The following is a 21,815-nucleotide window of genomic DNA, read 5'->3' on the forward strand; positions in this document are numbered from 1 at the left end:
AATTAAATGCGTTTATTCAGGCAACAAAAAGCGGCAGATCAATATCGAAATAAGTAATGAAAACCTTCAGGCAGGATTTTATTCATTAATCAAGAGACACGACAGTGTCTCGCGTATTATTTTTCTGTGAATTTTTGAAAATAACGTTAAAGCTATAAGTAATTATAAAACAAAATAACGAAAATATTAAATTTATTACGCAAGATTATCGTGAAAAAATAATTTCTATTTTTGTAATAAAAACGGAGATAAATTAGTGATAAATATCGCGTAGGTAATTGTAGTTTACTCATTGTATCGGTAATGGTTTATGTTATTGTACGCTTCGTGTAATTTTTATTTAATTAGATATTTTGTAAACTATGTATATATATATTTAAGCAATTTTTATTATATATATTTTGTATTGTAATATATTTTATTATATTATATTTAATTATATATATACATTGTACATTTTATTATATTATATTTTATAATTTTATATTGTATTTTAGTAAAATATTAAATTATATTTTATATAAAATAATAAATAATTTAAAAATATATAACAGCAGAGAAAAATCGATTGTAATCAGCGGGAGTGGCGAAGAGCTTCTACGTATATTGACTTGTTTTTACCGAATTAAACTTTATTTGAACATTTTTAGATTTATTTTTGCAGATATGGTTTTGGGGACAAAGTTTACCATAATCTATCGTTATTTTTGCATGTGATACTTTGATCACACACGTTGACAGTGGAATAAAACTTTATTATCCTTTCGACTGTCTTTGTCCTTGTATATGTTACATATAGACATATTTATATCTATAATTACAATATTTTTTTATATTTCTTTGACGTATTCATTTTTTCGATATATCTCTTTTCGATATATTATTTATTTCTAACCGAGTCTAAACGTACAGTTGACAGGATTTATTAATTCTTTTTAACATTATATCTCGTAAAAATGAAAATGAAAATGCCTGACAAATTAATAAAACAAGAAAGAAGAACTATAATATTGTAAATTTTACATCTTTACTCTTTATAGTCTCCTTTCCATGAGTTCCTAGAATATATAACTGCGTCATATATTTGGCATAATCTCGATTATTGTGTATCGATCATCGTTTATCATGAATATTGTTTATCTGGGTTAAAAATATGTCCTCAAATTACACTGCATCTAGAATGATCACAAAAATGAATAATTGATTCACATAATATTACAAACTGCTAAAATTTTGCGGTAATGAACTGTGATTATAATATCATTTAAGCGTGAGGGTTGCGGAATTTCTCTCCGGCATATTTCGCGGCTGCGCCAAGCTCCTCCTCGATACGTAAGATTTGATTGTACTTGGCCAATCGTTCCGAGCGGCAGGGCGCGCCCGTCTTAATTTGGCCAGTCGACAGACCAACGACCAAGTCGGCGATAAACGTGTCCTCCGTCTCTCCAGAACGATGAGAGACCATGGTACCCCAGCCGTTACTCTTGGCGAGTTTATGAGCGTTAATAGATTCGGTCACGCTACCGATTTGATTGACTTTCAACAGTAGACAGTTGCAAGCTTTCTTCTCAATAGCCGTCTTAATTCTGTAAAATGACAAGCGTACAATAAACATAGTAGAATTTAGCTTAATTGCTTTACATAAGCAAGTTTAATTAAAAATGGCAATGGTGGATAAAGCTTTTATTTCTCATGTGTTACATTCATTACCTCTCTGGATTCGTGACGGTAAGATCGTCACCGACGATTTGAATGGGAGTAGCCGCGGTCAAAGCTGTCCAAGAATCCCAGCCATCCTGATCGAAGGGATCCTCTATCGATACGATCGGGAATTCTTTGACAAATTCCAAGTACAAGTTCTTCAGCGCTTCTGGCTCCAGATATGTGCTCGGATCAGATTTCTCATTCTTAAAGTCCAAGTCGTACTTCCCATTTTTGTGAAATTCGGAAGCGGCAACGTCCATGCCGATCTTGATCTTTCCGTCGTAACCAGCGGTCTACAAATTCAGAACAAAATTACTAATAGTTATCGTAAAGTAATAAATATATTTTCAGAGTCATAAATCTCTCAGTTTATACCTTAATAGCATTTATGATCAAGTTAAGAGCTTCTTTGTTTTCCAAGATGTTCGGTGCAAAGCCACCCTCGTCACCGACCGCCGTGGCGTCAAGGCCGAACTTCTTCTTGATACCTGCCTTCAAGTGGTGGTAAACTTCACTACCCATTTTCATTGCTTCTGTGAAATTGGATGCGCCAGTAGGCAAGATCATGAATTCTTGCATAGCCAGCTTGTTGCCAGCATGAGAACCACCATTAATAACATTGAATGCCGGTACTGGCAAGACGATATTGTTATTGCCAGCCAACTCAGCAATATATCTGTAATACAAAAATATATATATTTGTCTGTGTGTGTGTGTGTGTTTAGTTATTGTATATTTACGTATTTCTTATTTTTGCAAAAAAATATGTAAAAAGAACAATTTTCTTTAAGACAAGGAAAGATTATCTTGAAGCATAAAAGTATACGCTTTCCAGAATTTTTGGAAGAAAGTATATATTAAATTTTTAAAAAATTTTGCATAAAAGTGTTTTTATTACTTAAATTATTTAAAATTATTTTAAGATTGTGCACATAAAGTTTTGAAAAAATATATAATTTTTTTTAAAGTAAATATAAAAAATAACAACTCGTTGAAAAAAGTAAGTCCATTGTCCATTGTGCATGATAATTTCTTTATAATTTATAAAATAATTTCCTTTATGTGTAAAAATAATCATTTTTGTATCAAATCTATTTACTTGTATAAAGGTAAGCCCTTTTTCTGAGCCCCAGCTTTGCAAACTGCTAAAGAGACACCCAAAATTGCATTTGCTCCAAGTTTGGATTTATTCGGTGTGCCGTCCAGCTTCAGCATGAAGTTATCGATATCCGTTTGCTGTGTAACTTCCAAGTTAGCCTTGAGAATAAAAGCTCATTTGTCAATTGTTCTCACAACTGTCAAATATTACGTATTAAATATTCGGCATTTACATATATCGTACAGAGAACGATACCTTCAATAATTCAGGAGCAATGATGGAGTTTATATTTTCTATAGCTTTAAAAACGGACTTTCCATGATATTTCGATTTATCATTATCCCTCAGTTCTAAGGCTTCATGAACGCCGGTAGACGCACCGGACGGTACCGCTGCGCGGAAGAGTCCAAGCTCGGTGACAAGATCGACCTAGAAGAACGAATAATATTAGAAAAAGAATATTCAATATAAGATATCAGAGACATTTCTCCGAGATTCAATAATTTACCTCTACTGTGGGGTTTCCACGGGAGTCATAGATCTGACGGGCTTTGATGCTTTTAATAGGCATTTTGACGCAACTGCTTGTCGACGTAAAACGGCTTGCTGAGATTAGAGGACTGCAACAAACAGGCGCAAAAAAATCATAAGCAAAGAGTGTCACTTCTTTAAGAATAAAAATCGCCTGACATTTATTTAAAAAAAAAACCTTCTATTTCTCACGTCTGTGTGTTACAAAATAATCGTAATGTTGTAAGTTAATAACGCGCTTTCGCTAAAGAGGTAACTTTTTTTTTAATGTACGATTATCGGACGATTTCTTGAGATATTATGTGACGATTATTCGAAGTTACAAATTGCAACAAAGATGTAATAAATGCAGATAAATTAAATTCGCCATTACAATTAACAATTTTTGGGCAAAGAAAAAAAACTGTCAGACAAAAACGTTGCAGCATTGTGCGACATTTGCTGCACAGGAAATGACAGCAAGTTACCAAGTGTAACTTAGAAAACAATTATATAAAATTGTATCTTGCGGATATTTAAGGATTAACGCTCAATTGACGGTATAAGCGCTAACTATCGATAAATCGCGGCGGATGTCCGACTCATGTCGACCTTGTCAAGGTCATCGCAAAATCCGCTCGATATCTACAAAACCGATATCCAGCGCAAAACGTTCAGTTTTACGTTAAGAACAACGTTACACGTCGAAAGATCTCACTGTTAGCGAAATCATGACTGTTAACGACCTTATTGTGTTAACGAAGTTCCGATACGAGATGATGGAACCGGCACGTAGCACTAACATTTCCTCAAGGCGCGCGAGGAATGTCATGCACTTGGACGAATTTAACAGAAACGCGATTCAGATCCGCGAGTAAAGGCTGCAATTTATTTTGACACATATGCCAGACGTTAGGTCGAATATGCTCATTGCTCACCTAACTTGACACGCGCGACGGTCCGCACGGAACGTTTGACGAGAAATGAGGCTTGACCTAACCGACGACCTTTCAGTCGTGATGCAAGCCGAGAGCTATCGATTGCAAGATGTACGCAAGATGTTAGGTTAATAGAAGGGAAAAATAGGAGTTTATTTCTCCGCGATGGATGCTGAAATAATAATTCAAGGGCTAGATTTCTCTCGTCATTGCTCCTGGAGCACTTGGAAATTACATTTGCATCATCGTATTATGATTTTACAGAAGATTTGTTTCAGTTCCTGAACGTTCTATCATTGAACTTGACATGTTCATGAGCCAATGGTTGAACGGCTTTTGGATAGCGTTTCGAAACCGTTCGGTTGAATCTGCAGGTATGAACCAATCGTGTTCGACTACTGTTGACTACGGTATTCAAATGAATTTGAATAATAGAAACGCAATTCTTTTTCTCATTTATTTCTGTTATCTTTAGATTTCTTTTTCGCACTGTGTTACTTCCTGCATTCAACATGAAGTAAACGTGCACCTAAATGCTGGGAGGAAAAAGAGGACGGTTGCTTCCGGAAAACATCCATTTTGTTTGGAATATTCCATCGTCCATTCCACTATACCTTGGTTGGTAACACTGTACGCCCATCTTTGCCCATCGGTTTGAAGTTTGAAATACAATTTAGCCATACAGTTCGCGTAGGTCAAACGCACTTGTGTGTAAACATTTGCTCGGTAATCCACGAAACGCGGTCCGACTTGTCGGAAATTCCTCTCGAGAAACTCTGCGTAACCAGTGCTGATTGCTGTTTAAGAAATGAAAGAAATGTCGTCATCAGATCTCAAGAAACAATACAAGAAGCCGCCGATCAACTTCGGTAAGACAAAAAAGATTAAAGTCAGCCTTGCTGACGAGCAACGAAAGAGACGCAGGACACGCAGGACGCTTAATTTCGAGGAAAACCGAAAGGAGAGCTCGCCTTGCTCCACGGTGTCGCAGAACGGTGAGTCATCGTGATAACGCAATCGTTGTCTGTCCGCGCGACACGTACGTGTATCTCGAAAATTTATAAATTTTCCAATAACGCGTGTCTCACGTACTTGTTCGACATTTTATTTATTTTCTGTAGGCAGAGCGAATCTAATAATGGCTGTTTTTTATTTTAGATGATACTTCTCGCATGGGTCATGATCTTTTCTCTTTTTCTTTCCAACGTGAAAAGAAAAAGAAGAAAGATGAACCGTGCAAGAAGTTCAGCTAAAAAAAAAAAAAAAACAGGCCTAAAGAGCTTTTTCTGTTGTTTACATACGTTTGGAATTTTACTTCAGCTGCAATACAGAATGCGTGTGAAATCGTGGTACAAGCGATTAACGAGAATAAAGATTGTATTAAGATAAGTCGAAATTATAGAAAAATATTTTTTTTCGTACGAAATAATTTGTTTTTAAAATAAACGATTTTGAAAATTTGTCGAGTACACACGCATTTGACTACGTCTCAATAACGGAACTGTTCGTGTTTATTTTTGTGGACATCGGCAATTTCATGATTTATTTTCTGTTTGTTCGCGCAAAAACGCGCGTTTTAAATGTTTTATACATGTAATGTAAAATAATTTAAAACACATGCATGTATCGATAAAAATTACTCCATTGAATAAACAGTTTTTTCTTCATTCCGCTCAATGTTACAGATGATCCAAAAACAAAATTATTAAAGTGGAGAGTCGAGCGGAAAAGAAAAAAGGAGACGCAGGCATCAAAAAAGAAGCCTCCGTTCATAGTTGGGATTGTTCGGCATCATATTTATTCTCCAGTATCGTCGTCTGATGATAAGTCGACGGTAGGCGCCTCAGTCGCGCCTAAGGAAAAGAAGAAAACAGTTGCTCAAGTGCACACCAATTCCAACATTAAAAAAGGAATTACGAAAGCCACCGAAAAGCGACTGCTAGCTAGAGCAGCAAAAGATGAATTGAAACAAAAATCGCTTGCAACTTCGGTCTTCACAAAAAAATCTTCTGAAACAAAAACCTCTTCAAATGATAAAGTCGAATCTGATCACAATAGACGAGACTCATTTGCTCCATCTAATCATAAATTTAATCCGCCTGCCGGATTGCCTAAGATATTATTTGGAGAAGTAAAAATAGAAGACGGCCTCTCAAATGAAAATAATATTTTCATACGCGATAAATTAATGGAGACCACTGACCAAGAACCGTTTCGTTGCAATTCTAATTCTATAGAAGCGATTACGTTGAAAATGTCGTCAGATGAGCAGGAAACTTCAGATTCCTCGCGAGAAAAGCAAGCAAATTTGATGGTAGAGACAATATCAAATGGCAACAATGTTCATGAGACATTATTAACCGCAATAGAAAAAGAAAATTGTTCAAAAGATCTAACATCTTTTCCGAAATGTCCAAAAAATACTGAAGATAATATCAAAACAAATGAACAGGACAATTCTGATCTTTGCCAGGTTTCAGATCTGACTGATAAGCTTGCAATAAAAGGCGCTATAATGAAGAATCCCGACGTGCCAATGGAGAAGAAATATACTGTCGAATACTTTGAACGCGTGTGGAAGGAAGAAAAACATAGGCTTCAGAAACTTTGCGAGGAATGGACGGAAATTCAATCGCAGGACGGCATAAAGGAAGATATTCGATGTCAAATTAATCAAGCAGTAGGACAAACGACTATGTTAATTAAAGAGAAGTTTAAACAGTTTTATAGATTAATACTAGATTGCGAGAGAAAAGACGGTAACGTGTTGGTAACTTGTACGGACTTGCACGGATTTTGGGACACGATGTACATAGAAGTGAAGGATTGCGATTCGCGATTCGAAAAATTGGAGAAACTTCGTGCTAGATGTTGGCAAGAGGATCAGTCATCTTCTGCGATATCTACTAGATCTAAGGAAAATATAGTTACCAAAAAGAGAAGTGTACCGGTAAGGAAAAGCTCACTGCAATCAATAATTTCATCTGATAAAAAGAAGAAGATGGCAAAAATTCAAGTTAATAAGCAAAAGAGAAGTTTGCAGGAAATAACAAGTGTGAGTAACGATCAATGTATTACGCCTTGCATAACTAATAAAAAAGCTCTAAGTGTTTATAGAAGAAATTCTGATCTATCGCATAAAGAAAGATTTCTAGAAGTATCTAATAATGGTATGTATACATCGACGCCACTTGCCGTCAATAATGTTATGTCAAAAACTTCGAATCAACTTAGCACTCCACTTATAACAATGAAAGTAAGCCAACTGTACAACAAATTCACGATGTTGTTAAACGATACGACGCTGTATATAACTCCTGAACAAACCCCGAAGATGAGTCCAATAGGGAAATCGGAAAGGCTTGTAAGAAGTAAAAGTTTAAGAGCGGAATTGGCGTACGAAACTGATTCAAAAGATCATTTCACCACGATAAAATCAACCGACGAGAAATTGGAGCTCGACCAAAATTCTCAAGTTTCATCAAAGAAGATAAACAAATCTAATGAGCTACATTCAAACGAGCCTATTCACAACGAAGAAAAATCGAATTCTGGAACTAATTCCAGTTCCGCCCGAACAGTGATCGAAAAATCACCAAACAAAAAAAACAGCACTTTTATATTATCTCCGTATAGTACCGATTTACCTAAGACTCCGACAGAAAGCAAAAGTTCCGTTAAAGAATCTTCGTCAAAGAAGAGTTCGAAGATAAGATCATTCGGAAGAAGTGCAAGACATTCGATTGTGAATAAAATTATAAGCTCTTTTGGGGTTCCAGCTACTCTAAACAGTCTAAACCTTCCGTCTACATCTCGCAATGCATCGCTAAAGCATGATGTCAGGAATAGCAGCTCCAAGATGACACCGAGTACAGATCGAGTATCAAAGAAGCGCAATTCGAGTATAAAAGCTATGCATCCAAATTAAAATCGAAATGGTAAGTTTAATTTTATATAACGCTCACCTCTCGTTTTTTACTACTTAATATATATTAAAAATTTATTTTGTTCAGATAACCCCATGCACATCCACACATAAATAAGGAAAATCAATTAATTCTTACGATATCGACGAAGAGTATATAAAGGCTAATGAGAGAATATATATAATAAATACTGATAAAAGAATGTAATTCCAAAAACGTTCTATTTAAGTAAACATTCAAATTATGAGATTTTATAATATTATTATTCATATGTAAACATTTGAATTATGAGATGTTATATTATTATTCATACGTCATATTTTGGAAGTAGCAAAACGTTGTGTATGTTGTGCAGTTGTTTTAAATTAATGTATTAATCCTAGATCCTATTTGTATTAATATTTAAAAAATTAAAAAATTTTATTTAAGAAAGGAACTGTTATATATTTAATATTAAGCCTATTTTATATATATATATATATATATATATATATACCATGTTTATATAATACACTATAAATGTGTTAGGACACTGTCATAGAATATGATTCCGCATCGCTTACAATGTTATATGATGAGTTTTGTATAAATAAAAAAATAACGATATATATATATTAGAAATATCGAGATGAGATTACGTCGCGGAAAAATCCGTCGCGCAGGAGTAAAGGCAATCGTTTATTTAATCTTTTTCCGTGTTTATATATATAGATACAGTTCACACAAATATATACAGACGTACATTTACAACGGTTTGCATTGAAATGTGTGATCGCGCGCTGCGACCAATATACGTAAGCGAACACGTCGTTTCTGTCACGTTCAAGCGAGGCATTGGCCGCGTTGCGCAATAACATTGTATACAAATAAATTAGAAGACCTAAATTAATTTATATAAGTAAATTACTTAGGTACACGAATGTCACGATAGCTAGCGTATTGATTCGCCGTTTCCACCTCGCAAAACGACGACAATACTAGTCCAACAATAAAATATATTATATCGTGTGGTCCTGATCGTTCTCCGATTGACGTAGAATCAAATAGCTCGACGACCGAACACGCGGGTGTCGCATAAATATCAAGAAATGATTGTAATCTACGAATAAATATCACGTTAAATATGTGCATTATCTGCAAAATATCGTCTTTCTTTTCCCTTGCGACCGCGCGAGCGTGATATACGAACACTGGGGAGATTGTAAGTATTAATATAATGATACAACGAGCCGAACGTAACAGTACATTTCGGCAGTGCGCCAAATTACGGTGCACATTCGAGCTTTCTGGCATTTAGAGTAAATCGTCTGACTCGCGACTCGTTTCGTTTATGTTTCCTTTCTATCGGAGCGCGCGTCGCGATGGTCGCATAATTATAATAATATCATAGATACGCAATGAAAAATTATCCGTAATTGTAATCACGTCTGTGGAGCAGTTCTTTTACATAGATTGCAGCTTGAAAAATTTTCCAATTCTTCCTTTTGGTTCAAAAATAACGAACAACGGAATTGTATTCAACTTTATCGTGCCGCTAAATATAATGGAATATAATGGAAGACTGGGTGTCTTCGTGAGGCAATTCTGTTTAATAATCATTATAACTTCGCGGTATCTAACACACTTAGCTTGAGTGAATGTGTTGTTTCAAGCTTATCCGATAAAGTTTCCAGTTAAGTGGCTGTAGGAAACACACACATACGTACACATCGATAGAAAATAACGTAAGAATACAGATAAACGTACGTATTATATGCATACGTACACGAGGGTTATCGAAAAACGCGCAGTTGCCATTACTTTTCAGCCAGCTGATGTCACGTTAAAGTTTCCGAAGTCATTCATTCGTTCATAAAGATCGATTCATAAGCGAAAATATTCTTTAACGATACTCACAATACGATTCTTTCATGCTAGCTTACATATAGGAATGAGTTTACGATCTAAATTATAATTATATCTCGATAGAGGGATGCCGTTCGCAATGATGGCAATAAAAAATTATACCGGCGAATCGTTTGTGTGAGATATTGTCACCGTAGTATACATATCGATTGAACTGAAAAATTCTCATTATTAGTTCGCTTATTTATAATCTTACTTGTGATCATAATTATACTCTTTTATATCTTATTTCCATATCTATGACTATATATATATATATATATATATATATATATATATATATATATATATATATCGGTCGGTAGCTCGATGTGTTTCATAAAATTTGGTCAGACTCTTTTATTTATGTCTCTTAACATCACGATATGCTGCCCAGATTTGTACGATGTATAATTACTTTGTAATTGAGAATAACTCTGAGATAACTAACATCAATGTTTACTCGCTCGTTAGAACTTTAGATATAATCGTATCATAAAGTGCCCGAAACTGTTCGTATTTTGATAGGGTCCGTTATCCAGGTAACGTATTGTCTATTACTGTTATTATGTAACAAGTTTGTATAGTTACTTCGGCTTATTATAACGATAATGATTATCTGGGAATCGTGTCGATTTCCTTACCAAATTAATTGTAAATTCGATCAGGTCACCTCGATAACATTTCTTATGTCAAAACATGAAATATTAGAAGCTCAGAGTCTTAGATTTAGCGATACAGCATCAGCATCTGATACAGCGAGCCACATTTGAAATATGCAAAATCGCATTGATTAACATCTGACTCTGACAAGCGCGTGACATGATATTTCTGCAACTGTTTTCTTTGCCATAAGCTGTTCACTGAATCTTTGAGGATCCACAGTGCAACGAGGGAGAAGTAAAGTATATCTAAAACCATAAGGATGCACATTCTTTTCTCAGGATACTACATCGGTGCACCGTCGCGTCGTGCGCACAGTGGTGTTACTCTCAAACGAACTTATCCGCTCAACGAGCCTTCAATGCGGCGAGAAGCTAAGCTAAATAAGTCCTGGGATTAGTCTTCGAGACTCCCGCCGAGCCGTCTCCCTTGGTGGAGCACGACGACCATGCCTCTTCGGCCAGACTGCCGTATCTCTGCACACCCGGGAACGGGGGCCCGGAACTCTGCGGCGAGTAGTAACCACCTTGCAGCTGCTGATAGTAATTGCCGCCGGACTGCTGCTGCTGCTGCTGCTGCTGGTACTGCTGGTACTGGTCACCGGGCACCAGGACGTTGCCGTAGCCCGAGTACGAGCTGTACTGGGACGAGGAGTACGAGGAGGAGGAGTAACCGCGTTCGCTCAGACTGCGGTAAGGCCCCGAATGATGGGGCCTACCCTCCTGTCAGACCGGGGTGCTGACCGCGGCCGAGCTTATGTACTCGATGTCGCCGATGCTCTTCACCCGTCGATGCCGTTTACCGCCGCCGGTCGACATCGGCCGCGGCGGAAGCTGCGGCGGCGGCGGCGAGTTGCTGCGAACGCTGCTGCTCATGTATTGGCATTGACTGGCGAGACTTCCGGTGTCCGAGGACGATGACGGTGACGCCTTCTCGCTCCTAGGCCGGAGACCGAACGCCCTGCTCAGGGATCCCTGCGCAAAGATATGCTTCGATTAAAAGGACTGTGTGACTTGTAAAGTCTGCTTAGACGGTGAATCTCGACTTTCCGGAGAGATCGAAGCTACGAGCAAACGAGCGACCAGGAGATGCCTACATGTTAATAGATATCAATTTAGATAACATGAAAGAATGAATGACGTTCTAGAGACAATTTTTAAATTGCGTCCGAAAAATTATAAGATCTTTTATCAATATTTCTCACAATTTGAATTTTTGCGTCGAAGGGTTGAATGAAAAGAAACTATGGAGTGTAGAAATTTAGATAGTAGTTTGTCACGAACCTAGTAGGTTCATTCTTCCATACTGGAACAAATACTAATATTTCAGTCTGAGTATTATTGTTTAATCCATTTAACGTGAAACAACTTGCTATTATATTTGTAATGTTCGTGCACGAGTGAAATGACGCTATCTAAATTTCGTTATGACACTCGCAGTAATTTCTAGCGTGAGAAGATCAACGAATATGAGAGACAGAGATTCAGGATTCGCTGGGTAGCAGAGTGATTCTTGCAGAAATGATTAAAAGCAGTAGACGCAGATAGGATGCACGTGCTACGACAAAGAGGAGGGCGCCCGCCGCTTTTATTTCGTCATTTTGCAGCGGCAATCGGCGGGCCCGTCCTGATCGTCACTCACAATAATGATACGGTGTGTCAGCAGGATTGGTGGGAACGTGTTTAGAGGGGACACTACACGGATATAAAGTACATACTGGAATGAATATTAATGGCGCATACCTGTGAGCTCCTCCACGACAACTAGCAAAAGGACGAAATAAAAGGTCGATTAAGAATCCACACGCTGAATTTTCACATTGATATCGTCAGTTTATATTTACACAATTCGATTATGACGGGGCAACCGCGGTGCCCTCTTTGCAGTCATAAATAATGGCCCGCTATAAATACGTTACGTCTGCTACGTAATTCGAGTTGCATAATGCATAATTTTAATCGCTAGTCGCTATAAAGGTGTACCTGAAGACACGGGACACTCTGTTTACATACATGAGGAGAACACGTGTTTGGGGCTAACGTATGTATATTATATATATATATATATATATATATATATATATATATATACTCGTTATATACAGTGTTTACAGTGTGGCATAACGCGTACGTCGGTGTACCTTTGGCGCTGAGAATAGGGTATAATCGCGGGATTAGGGGATGCGCAATTTCGCGGCAGCTGCATTGAGTTGCATACTCGATAAATTCTTGAATATTTTGTTAGTTAATTGCTTCCCTTTCAGATATCCTCGATTTATTTATTGCGTTGCGGAATATAGAAGAACAGTCGTGACCTAATTTCTATGGCAGCGATAGATTAAATTGCGATTTAATTATTGAATCAATTATTAATCTGATAAATTTTCCATCAAAGATTTTGTAAAAAGTATAAAATGTTTCCGAAATGAAATTAAATATACAAACGTTTCCGTAACATCTTTCTTCGCTTTTCAATGTATGAATTAACAAGCTTAGATTTTAAATACTCATTTTTATGACGAAGAATGGACAAACTTAATTGTTCTCTCTTACGTATTATATATCCTTTTCTCAGCGTAGCAGATTGTCTGGCAATCTGATGACTATATAAAGACGAAAACAAGGTGTACAAGTAGATGATTAAATATAAGGAGGAGGTGTTTCCGCGATCTGTACCATTTTTCTATAATTATGGATAATACGGCTGCAAGGCTTAGGCTCGTATACTCCATCAGTCTTTTTCTCTTTTACCTTGCAAACGGTTTTCTGACACTGATTCAATGGATCGGTTGTTCGCACGTTCAAGTGTCTCGCGCTCGACAGACCGGGCACAACGATAATTACTCGATTATTCCAGAGTCTATTGTACAATCAGATCTTTTTGTTCGATTACTCCTTTGCTCGCATTTCAGGGTCTGTGCGATCGAAATCGAGATCCATTAGAAATCATCTGAATCTCAGCGAAGTTCCCTTGCCTCGGGAACAGAGTTGATCAATTAACCGCGTTAATCGAAAATTTTCCGTACTTCTGCCGCTTCGCCGAGACCGAGAATTTTCTTTCTCGAGCGAGGAAGCGTTCATACGAGAAAAAACGCTTCCACGTTCCACGATACCGATACATTTGCCATACTGATGGTTTCCTATTTTACTTTCCTAGGAGAGAATATGGGCACGAGTTTGCGACCGATTGAGACATTTATCTGATTGTCGCGATTAGATATACACATGTACGAAATTAATAATAAATCATTTTAGAGGTTGATCGTAGCACATTAATCGTAATCAATTATTTTGAGAAATTACAAGAATTGATTTTAACAGTGCTAAAAATTGGTCACGATCAATTGCTCACTCATGTGCTCTCGCATAGACATTTTTACAAAATCTCCTGCAAATTCAGGAAAAAATTAATTAAATTAATATTAAAAGATTATCTGGGCGTTGATAATTATATTAAAATTAATCTCCATAGATTGCCAATTATCGGAGACTTTGTAAAAATGTGCTGCAATTGATCGATCCGCGGTGATGCAGCGAATCGATAGGCGTAATAAGGATATGTTCTATGATACAGAACACAATGTATAAAGAACTTTAAAAGAAGAAACAATGGATATATATGTAATAAATACCGAACCTTTTTCAAGTAAAGAAGACTGCAGGTCTGCGACGATCCACAGGATGCAGGGACAATGATTAACGTTAGGTCGAGCTCATAGCTCACAGCGTGAAATACATTGACTCTCGTCGTGTGAAACTTCTAACAGACTGATGTGGACGATTGAAATTTTCTTTCACGTAACGAACTGTGTAATTATAAGTACCATCTTTTCATACAGCAAATTAAAATTATTAACGTTTATGAACAAATACGGTGCACACTGTAATACTTTGGCGCAAAAAATATGATATTGCGATCCTATGTACTTGATAAAAGAACATATTTTTTACTTGACATGCTAAAAAGTAATATGTTGTATAATATTTTTAGTTTTAGCATGAAGTTTCTTTATTGCAAAAAATATTTCATCGTTTCGAAAAATATTTTCTAATAAAGTTGAGGGATTCTAAAGCAATTTCGAAAGCATTATCGTTCACAATTCGGAATGATCATTCGTTTCTTCCTCGACGAGGATCAATTACGATTATTAAGGGGAAATATTTCGTTGTAGAGTGTTATGCGAGCGTCCTTACTAAGCGATGCCATGCAGTCGTGCCAATAATTAATAAAAATAAAGAGCTAATAGTCACAGATGAGATGCATGAAAGTCAGCATAGAAACGGGAGTAAATGACTGCACAATGAACTGCGTTTAAAATGGAATGATGAATCAATCCTGATGAGTTTCTGCATTTTTTAGCGCGTTTGTCTGTGCCGATTATTGATATGATCCGTATTGATTACAATTCACCTAATTAATTATTAGTATGTCGAGGAAATAATACTGTAGAAAATAATATAGATATTTCTTAACAGTTTATAATATATAGCTTGGCATGACAGAACTGAATAATTTTCACATTGCAAGTAAAAGATTAGATTTTATAACGGATGTATACCGTTCCCAAGTTTTCTTTTGAAGACTGAATGAAAGAAAGAAGAAATCTATTTCATTTATATAATCCTAATGGAAAAATATATTAAGATTATCACATAAATATATATCATTTCTCTAAATATCAAATTTTCTACGATACAATGATTATGATAAAAACAAGCATAGGCTTCAAGAAGCAACTCGCCAAGAGATAACTCTCTAAAAGATGTATCTCGTACTATCCTTATCTCTTTCCAGGTCAAATAAAAAAAATTAAGTTACAAAAAAATCAGTTGTTTCATTAATTAAATTATAATTTAATCTAATAGTTATACAATATAAGCAATCTATGTGTTTTTATGAAAGAAAAAATAAGCATAGAACACGCAAGCTCGACTTGTCGAGCTCAGAAGTTTTAGTAAAAGAAGCTACGTTTAAAAATAATTACCTCGGCAACGATTAGATCAAATTAACGATACTCCTCGTGCGAAAGAGTTAAGGGAAGTGCAGAGGCGAGGCGGGGAGCGGCATCGAGTTCCTGGCGCGCTTGTACGCGGACCAGACCCTCGTTGAATCTAAACGGTACGTTACCCTGAGGCTGGATCTGCGTCTGTCGACGGTGCCGGTGTGGTTCGCCGTCATGTGGAGGGCCGACAGCGAGCTCTGGTGATGCTGTAGATGTAGCGCTCTGCTTCCACGACCGAGACTACCGCCCGCGCTCGCGGTGCTCATCGGACGGCCACCCCCGGCGGTGCTGTTCCTCGGGACCATCTCCAGCTGACTTCTACGCACACACGCACACCACCCTTTTCATGCACGCTTTCTTGCGTACATCTTGGCGTCCTTGACCGCCTGATATGCACATACCTCGGACACACACACACGTGTAACACGTGCTACAGCAAACCACTGTCTAAATATGTACCTTTTTTTTTTGCAAAACCTCTAGTCGATCTGTACGCCAAATCTGTTTCAAACGCGAGATACATTTGATAACTGACTATTTAGTTATCAAATGAGTATATAAATTAGATTTTTTAACTCGTGTTTTTTATTTGTGTTCCGTAAATTTTCTTAATTTTGTGACCTGATGGCAGTGGCTCGCTGTAAGTGTCTGACGATAGAACGAGCTCTATCTTATAATGAATATCTAGTTACAACATAAATATACATACACAAGCATTTTGTGCACCACCGATATAGAGTGTATAATGTTTATTGGGCTGCCGATACGCCGAGGATGGTCTTTCCTAGAGTCGGACCAACCGAGACGCATTTCCAGCCACGCTAATCAGTCAACGAGAGTAAACATCGAACAGTCAAAAGATATATGTAAATATCAAAATTGGCAAATCAGAAAAAGATAAAAGGAATCATAATGCAACTGTGGTGTGATTCCTGGTCAGAGAAACATTTAGGGACTCTCATCCATAAACCAGCAAAGGGGGGGGGAATGAAATGATTCATACATATTCTGAATAAGAAGGGATAATCAATAATATGATTCATTTAACAGTCAGAAATGTGTTAAAAGTTTCGCTTGCGGGTTGCTTAAATAATGGAAAGCGCTTTTTCCTTTCGGATAATCTTCCGGAGATACAAAAGGGGGTTGTGCAGGGGCGAGGTGTCTGACCAAGGATTACACCACGATCACTAAGATTAACATGTGCTGTACATAGCGCAGTGCAGTGCAGGCGGCAGCTGTGGGCTACGGCTCAGCTATGACAAACATTACCGGTGGACCCGCGATCGAGTGGACTGCAGACCCAGCGAATCGCGCGCTGCAACTAGTGCCGAGTACTCCGACGAAACTTCGTCGGACAGAGTACTCCGGCACGTTCCACTGGGTGGTAATCGCGTATGTTTGTATATGTACATTTTATATATATATATGTCGATTGTAACTGTATACTGTATTTACGTGTGTGTATGCCCGATATATCCAGGTATGGCATGTGTATTAAGACTATGAGTACCTTTTGCGGCGAGCGCGTCCGACAACGATCGATGGCGATCGAGGACCGTCGTGCGAGCGCGCTTTTGCTCTATCTAAATAGCTCTATAGATATATTAAGGGAGTACACATTTTAATTCAATTTTAATTGCATGATGTGCTTTACTCGATATAGGTAATTTATTGAGGCCATCGGGCCTAATTTTTAGTGCTGCTTGATGTTCACTTAACATCGACGAGAACTTTTACTGCAACTGTAAAAGTTTAAATGAGTCTGGTCGAGTTAAAATCGCGACTAATTATCCGTGTGTTTCACGGAGGTATCATAAAATGCAAATAAAAAATCGTGCACTCCCTTCATATCTCCTTCATTTCCGAGTCGGTTCCCGGAATATTTACAACTTCCTCTCGAGATTCCTTAGCGATACATTAAATTACGTTCTGTCGGTTACGAAAGCTTTTTGCGGAAGTTCACGGATACGTCTCTTATACGATGTAACTAACTTTACTCGTAGAAATTCTGGAAAAGTAACTGCCTATCGATTAACGGTGACTATACAGTAACAATTCTTTTTCTCTTTTCTCCCGAACTAATGTTATTTTTACGATGTGAAACTCGAATATCGATGAAGAAGCGAGGAACGCACTTCATCGAGCGAGATTCGTCGAAATTTGCCGGTTATTCGTCTCCGCGCTAAAGTTTTCCGAAAACGTTTCTCCTACCGAGAAAAATTGGAAAAAGCACTCCCGACTACTTGCCCGCGCGTGAAATATTCCTGTAAATAAATAATTGACTGATGCTTTTTGATGCTCTAGCGAAAAAGTCTCTACTGCCTCGATCAAGACTGAAAATCGCGATCGAGTATACGATCTACTTCGCAATTTGACGATTTTAACTTTGGCCATCGCACGTGGATTGGACGCGGAGTCCGGCGCGACGTGTCGTTCGTTGCTTTACAACTTGCACCTGCCGCTTCCGTTCCGAGAATACGCCGAATTCTGGACGACATACGGCACGAGTCGATCGAGGGATGAGAAATAAAACGAAACCGTACACGATTTCATTCCTCGTTGTGTCACGTTCCTGCCTTGAAAAGGAATCTCCTAAGAGGAATCTCTTTACGCGGCGAACGTAAAAAAAATTCAATTCCGTTTTATTGTCTTTCATGTATCGAGATCATTCGCGTTTAATCAAGGAATTGAGCGTCTTTTTCTTATCTATCTCCTTTCGATCAATGTGTGATATGGTAAAAAGCAGTGAATAATGATCCAAGGAATAAATTTTTTATATTAAAAAACTTTTAACTAAAAACGCTGCCGTAACATCCACTCGATAAGTCCGTTTAATTTATATTAAATGAGTGGTACCTTAGTAACGCTATCTTCTATTCTATAATATAAACTTAAAAGGAATGTTCGTTCTATTGCATGACTCGACAAAAGATGTTTAGAGTGTACGTCTTCTTCGATGTACAAAGGGCAGAGAAAACACGCTTAGCGCGAGTTCGAGTGACTTCGAGAGCGTCTCGAAATTGACGATCAAATTCCCGAGGTGCTCTAAGGAGATTCCTTCGAAGCGAGGAATGTCCGAACGCGGTTTCGTAGATGCCAATTAGTGTTCCGGAGACGTCGTCCCGTCTCTCGATGACGATAAAAACAACGACGACGTCATGCCGATTAATGAGCGTTGTCCATTGTCGCCTCTGGATGACAGTAGACTGAATACCTTGCTGGCAGAACGAGCGCTTCTAATTCGGCGGTGAGGTGTCGTCGAATCATGTGTTTCGCCGGTGGTATGCCCAAGGCGGTGGCCATGGTGTCGCCAGTGAACGACGGCTCCAATACAACCAGAGCACCGTGCACACCTGAGTCTATGAGAAAGAGATTTTATTCTCGTTAAAGATAAATGATATCGATAGTTCATATGCATGTTATCGGGCTTAAAGGTGAAAGGTCGATTTTTCAGCCTGCATATTTTGTGTATTCTTGTTTTTAGAAGAGAAATGTGTTATAAGCTGCAGATACTGCAATAAAATTGGTTAAAAAGATATAAGCAAAAGAAATTTATATATGTATAAAATATTTTTGTTCTTTTAGCAAATTAATATTAAACATTCGCAAACTGTAATCAATTATAATTGTCATATGTAATATATGGCATATATGTATGGCAATAGATGATGTTTGTTAAAATTTTCGATTTAAAAAATACATAATTGATCTCGCCGAAATACAATTCACCTTTCAAGTTTTCTGCGTATTCCGTGAGATCGATATTCCTCGCCCACCGAATGAACCTTTGATTCGTCCAAACCAAAGGATCCGTGTCAACCTGCTCACATTGATGTCTTCTGACAGCGAGAGCCTACCAAAAGCTTGACATTATCTCTTTGATGGTATTATTCAACCGCAATTACATCGTTTGATTAATCCTTATAAAGAACTGATTATAAGCAGCCTTTATCTTCACATGTTCCTGATAAACTTATCGTCGGTAAGATCTTGTAATATCATTTTGGTCGATAGTGCAAATTCACTCACCTGTCGATCATAGTTTAGCATCCGCAGCAGGTGAATACCATGAACGATGCTGGCCTGATGAAACTTTCTCGTGACTCCGAGCAATTTCTCAAGCTCCTTCTTGCTCAGATGGTCCAGCATACGCGCATCCACCATATTGGTGGCGAAACTTTCCGAGTACTGGGCCAGGCCGAGATCCGGCAGCCACTCAGAGCTCACCCAGGTGTGACCGAGCTGAGCGATACAGGGATATCGAACGTGACTTGGATGCCGATGTTCCTCGATAGCCAGACGCAGTTTCTTTCGATGAAGCGGATGAGTTACGCCTAAACCGGCCTCAAGTTCGGCGTCACTTAGTTCCAGTAGAACCTGAAAATAGTACCACAATAATGAAAACTTAACTGATCGAGACAGGTATTTTAATCAGAAACGGTTCTGTGAATTGTTTCTAAGATACAAAAATATAAAAGTCTTTTGCGTGAAGGATAAACCTTTGACATGATTAAGATCGGCCATAGCCTTCGGGCTTATATCAACAGGTTAAACTGGTTTAAAGTTCGCTAATGGAAACAGGTGATAAATCCTTTACCTTGCCCGATTTGACGTTCTCGGCACATCGTGGACCGTATTGCGGCATCCCGAGAGCCACCTCTAACCAGGCTAAAACGGTCGGGGCTCGCCATCGCTCCATGGGCACGGAAGCTGCTTCTCGAAGCAAACGAAGTTTCTCGGCGTAACCCTCCTCGGTGAGCGGCGACCACGATCGATATGGATCAAAGCTGTCTGAGCCCTCGTTGCCGCCACCGCTAGAACTGTTTGCCGTCTTCCGATGTCGCGAACGGGCGAATACTCTGCCAGAAGGAAAACTCGATTCATTCACATTGATGCAATGATATTAAATCGCGGAAAAACACATTTTTTTTATTTTACTTGTGCGTACTGTGTTATAATAATATAGTTAAAAATGATATTATATATAATAAATTGATTTTTCCTTTTCTTTATTTTTATGTAAAGACTCACAATTTTTTAATCATTATAATGTATTAACATATTGATTGTATCCTGTTGAAAATATCAAATTGAATCAATGCGAAGAGGTATAAGAGATATATTTAAGAAATATAGATAATAAATAAATATTTTTGCATAAATTCTAATTAATTCCATAAATATAAAATAATTAGACATGGGAAATTATATAGATTCTTCAGTTGAGAGTAAATCTAAATTTCCGTGTCTCATGTTGTCAGTTCGATGGGATAATGGTGGATTACGGGATCTCTGATGTGCAATATTTTACAGCTAAACAGCCGATGGCATCATCCATCATTTAGAATAAAATCACATTGCGGACGTAAGTCTCACCGGCTGTAATATCCAAGTGAATATAATGGAAAAATCAATATTCTCTTGTATCCGGAAAAAAGATCGTCTTACTTAAGAAGACTGTTATTTTACATAACAGTCTCTTTTACAAGTTTATTTCCACACGGCGCGGAAGTCCGCATCTATTTCTACTCAGCAACCGTTGTCGCAAAGTTGCAATTTCCCTTCTATCGTGTTACGAACTCCTTTTGCTCGTACATTGTTAGGGAGTAAGACTCGCGTAGTAGTCACACACTTCGCCCAAGTAATACTGAGAGTCGTCAGAGTACAAAAATGTCGACAGTGCACCGATGTACTTACGTGCAAGCGCACGAGATTGTAAAATCAATGTGAACAAGTCGCATACATTGTAAAACCATTCACCGTCGTGCGAATGAATTGTTCGCCACACGAGCCGTATGGCTGCACTTCCATCGAGTGTCTCTCGTCATCTCGACTTTCCAGTGCTTTTTATTATGCCGAAGCTATCGTTTGTGGCCGCCCGCGTTGTATTAAACATCACGTATAAATTATTCGTCGCCCACAAAACAATTTAACTCATATTTACGAGTAAAATGTAACGTTGTCCCGGCGATAATTGCCGCTAAATGTTTGCGCGATGGGCTAAATAATCGATACTTCACTCAATTAATGCGTAATTGGTATTACCGCGGGCAACGTGTGGGGGAGAGCAAAAATAATTACATAAGAAA

The 21,815-nt window shown here is 37.9% G+C and overlaps 3 protein-coding genes across 15 annotated transcripts in view; 1 reads left to right on the top strand and 2 right to left on the bottom strand.

The window, feature by feature from the left end:
- Positions 1-371: 371 nt before the first annotated feature.
- Positions 372-4,402, bottom strand: Eno (alpha-enolase). Of its 2 annotated transcripts, none has more exons than XM_077400699.1 (7): positions 4,252-4,402; positions 3,312-3,423; positions 3,059-3,232; positions 2,804-2,961; positions 2,080-2,380; positions 1,711-1,997; positions 372-1,586 (listed from the first exon to the last, which is right to left on the bottom strand). In XM_077400699.1, exons 2-7 carry the CDS (start codon positions 3,372-3,374, stop codon positions 1,265-1,267), a joined length of 1,305 nt encoding a protein of 434 aa, XP_077256825.1. In that variant the 5' UTR covers positions 3,375-3,423; positions 4,252-4,402; the 3' UTR covers positions 372-1,264. The 2 variants fall into 2 exon arrangements, with proteins under 2 accessions (XP_077256825.1, XP_077256824.1); XM_077400698.1 differs by lacking the exon at positions 4,252-4,402 and adding an exon at positions 4,060-4,080.
- A 492-nt stretch (positions 4,403-4,894) lies between these two features.
- Positions 4,895-8,591, top strand: LOC143894740 (uncharacterized). The gene is made up of 3 exons (XM_077401366.1): positions 4,895-5,246; positions 5,937-8,189; positions 8,265-8,591. Exons 1-2 carry the CDS (start codon positions 5,060-5,062, stop codon positions 8,177-8,179), a joined length of 2,430 nt encoding a protein of 809 aa, XP_077257492.1. The 5' UTR covers positions 4,895-5,059; the 3' UTR covers positions 8,180-8,189; positions 8,265-8,591.
- A 79-nt stretch (positions 8,592-8,670) lies between these two features.
- Positions 8,671-21,815, bottom strand: part of Liprin-gamma (liprin protein kazrin) — a 123,047-nt gene continuing 109,902 nt past the window's right edge. For 9 of the 12 annotated variants that reach the window (XM_077401357.1, XM_077401356.1, XM_077401363.1 and 6 more), the window contains 8 exons: positions 20,324-20,585; positions 19,756-20,103; positions 19,456-19,579; positions 18,941-19,085; positions 15,852-16,044; positions 14,361-14,387; positions 12,467-12,487; positions 11,300-11,698 (listed from right to left, as the gene is read on the bottom strand). In XM_077401357.1, the coding sequence (XP_077257483.1) occupies positions 11,450-11,698; positions 12,467-12,487; positions 14,361-14,387; positions 15,852-16,044; positions 18,941-19,085; positions 19,456-19,579; positions 19,756-20,103; positions 20,324-20,585 (1,369 nt within the window). In that variant the 3' untranslated portion in view covers positions 11,300-11,449. Of the gene's footprint in view, positions 11,699-12,466; positions 12,488-14,360; positions 14,388-15,851; positions 16,045-18,940; positions 19,086-19,455; positions 19,580-19,755; positions 20,104-20,323; positions 20,586-21,815 lie in introns of all 12 variants that reach the window. The other 3 variants (XM_077401364.1, XM_077401352.1, XM_077401353.1) reach the window with 3 other exon arrangements.

Source organism: Temnothorax americanus, unplaced genomic scaffold (genome assembly GCF_048541705.1).
Source record: "Temnothorax americanus isolate GAGA-0224 unplaced genomic scaffold, ASM4854170v1 Scaffold14, whole genome shotgun sequence".
In the NCBI taxonomy this organism is placed as follows: domain Eukaryota; kingdom Metazoa; phylum Arthropoda; class Insecta; order Hymenoptera; family Formicidae; genus Temnothorax; species Temnothorax americanus.

Bases quoted from the DNA above. Each gene is read 5' to 3' on its own strand.
- LOC143894740 (XM_077401366.1), top strand. From the start codon at position 5,060: ATGAAAGAAATGTCGTCATCAGATCTCAAGAAACAATACAAGAAGCCG. The intron at 5,247-5,936 runs GTGAGTCATCGT...TCAATGTTACAG, and splicing joins CTCCACGGTGTCGCAGAACG to ATGATCCAAAAACAAAATTA.
- Eno (XM_077400699.1), bottom strand. From the start codon at position 3,374: ATGCCTATTAAAAGCATCAAAGCCCGTCAGATCTATGACTCCCGTGGA. The intron at 3,233-3,311 runs GTAAATTATTGA...TCGTTCTTCTAG, and splicing joins GTGGAAACCCCACAGTAGAG to GTCGATCTTGTCACCGAGCT. The intron at 2,962-3,058 runs GTATCGTTCTCT...TTTATTCTCAAG, and splicing joins TTGCTCCTGAATTATTGAAG to GCTAACTTGGAAGTTACACA.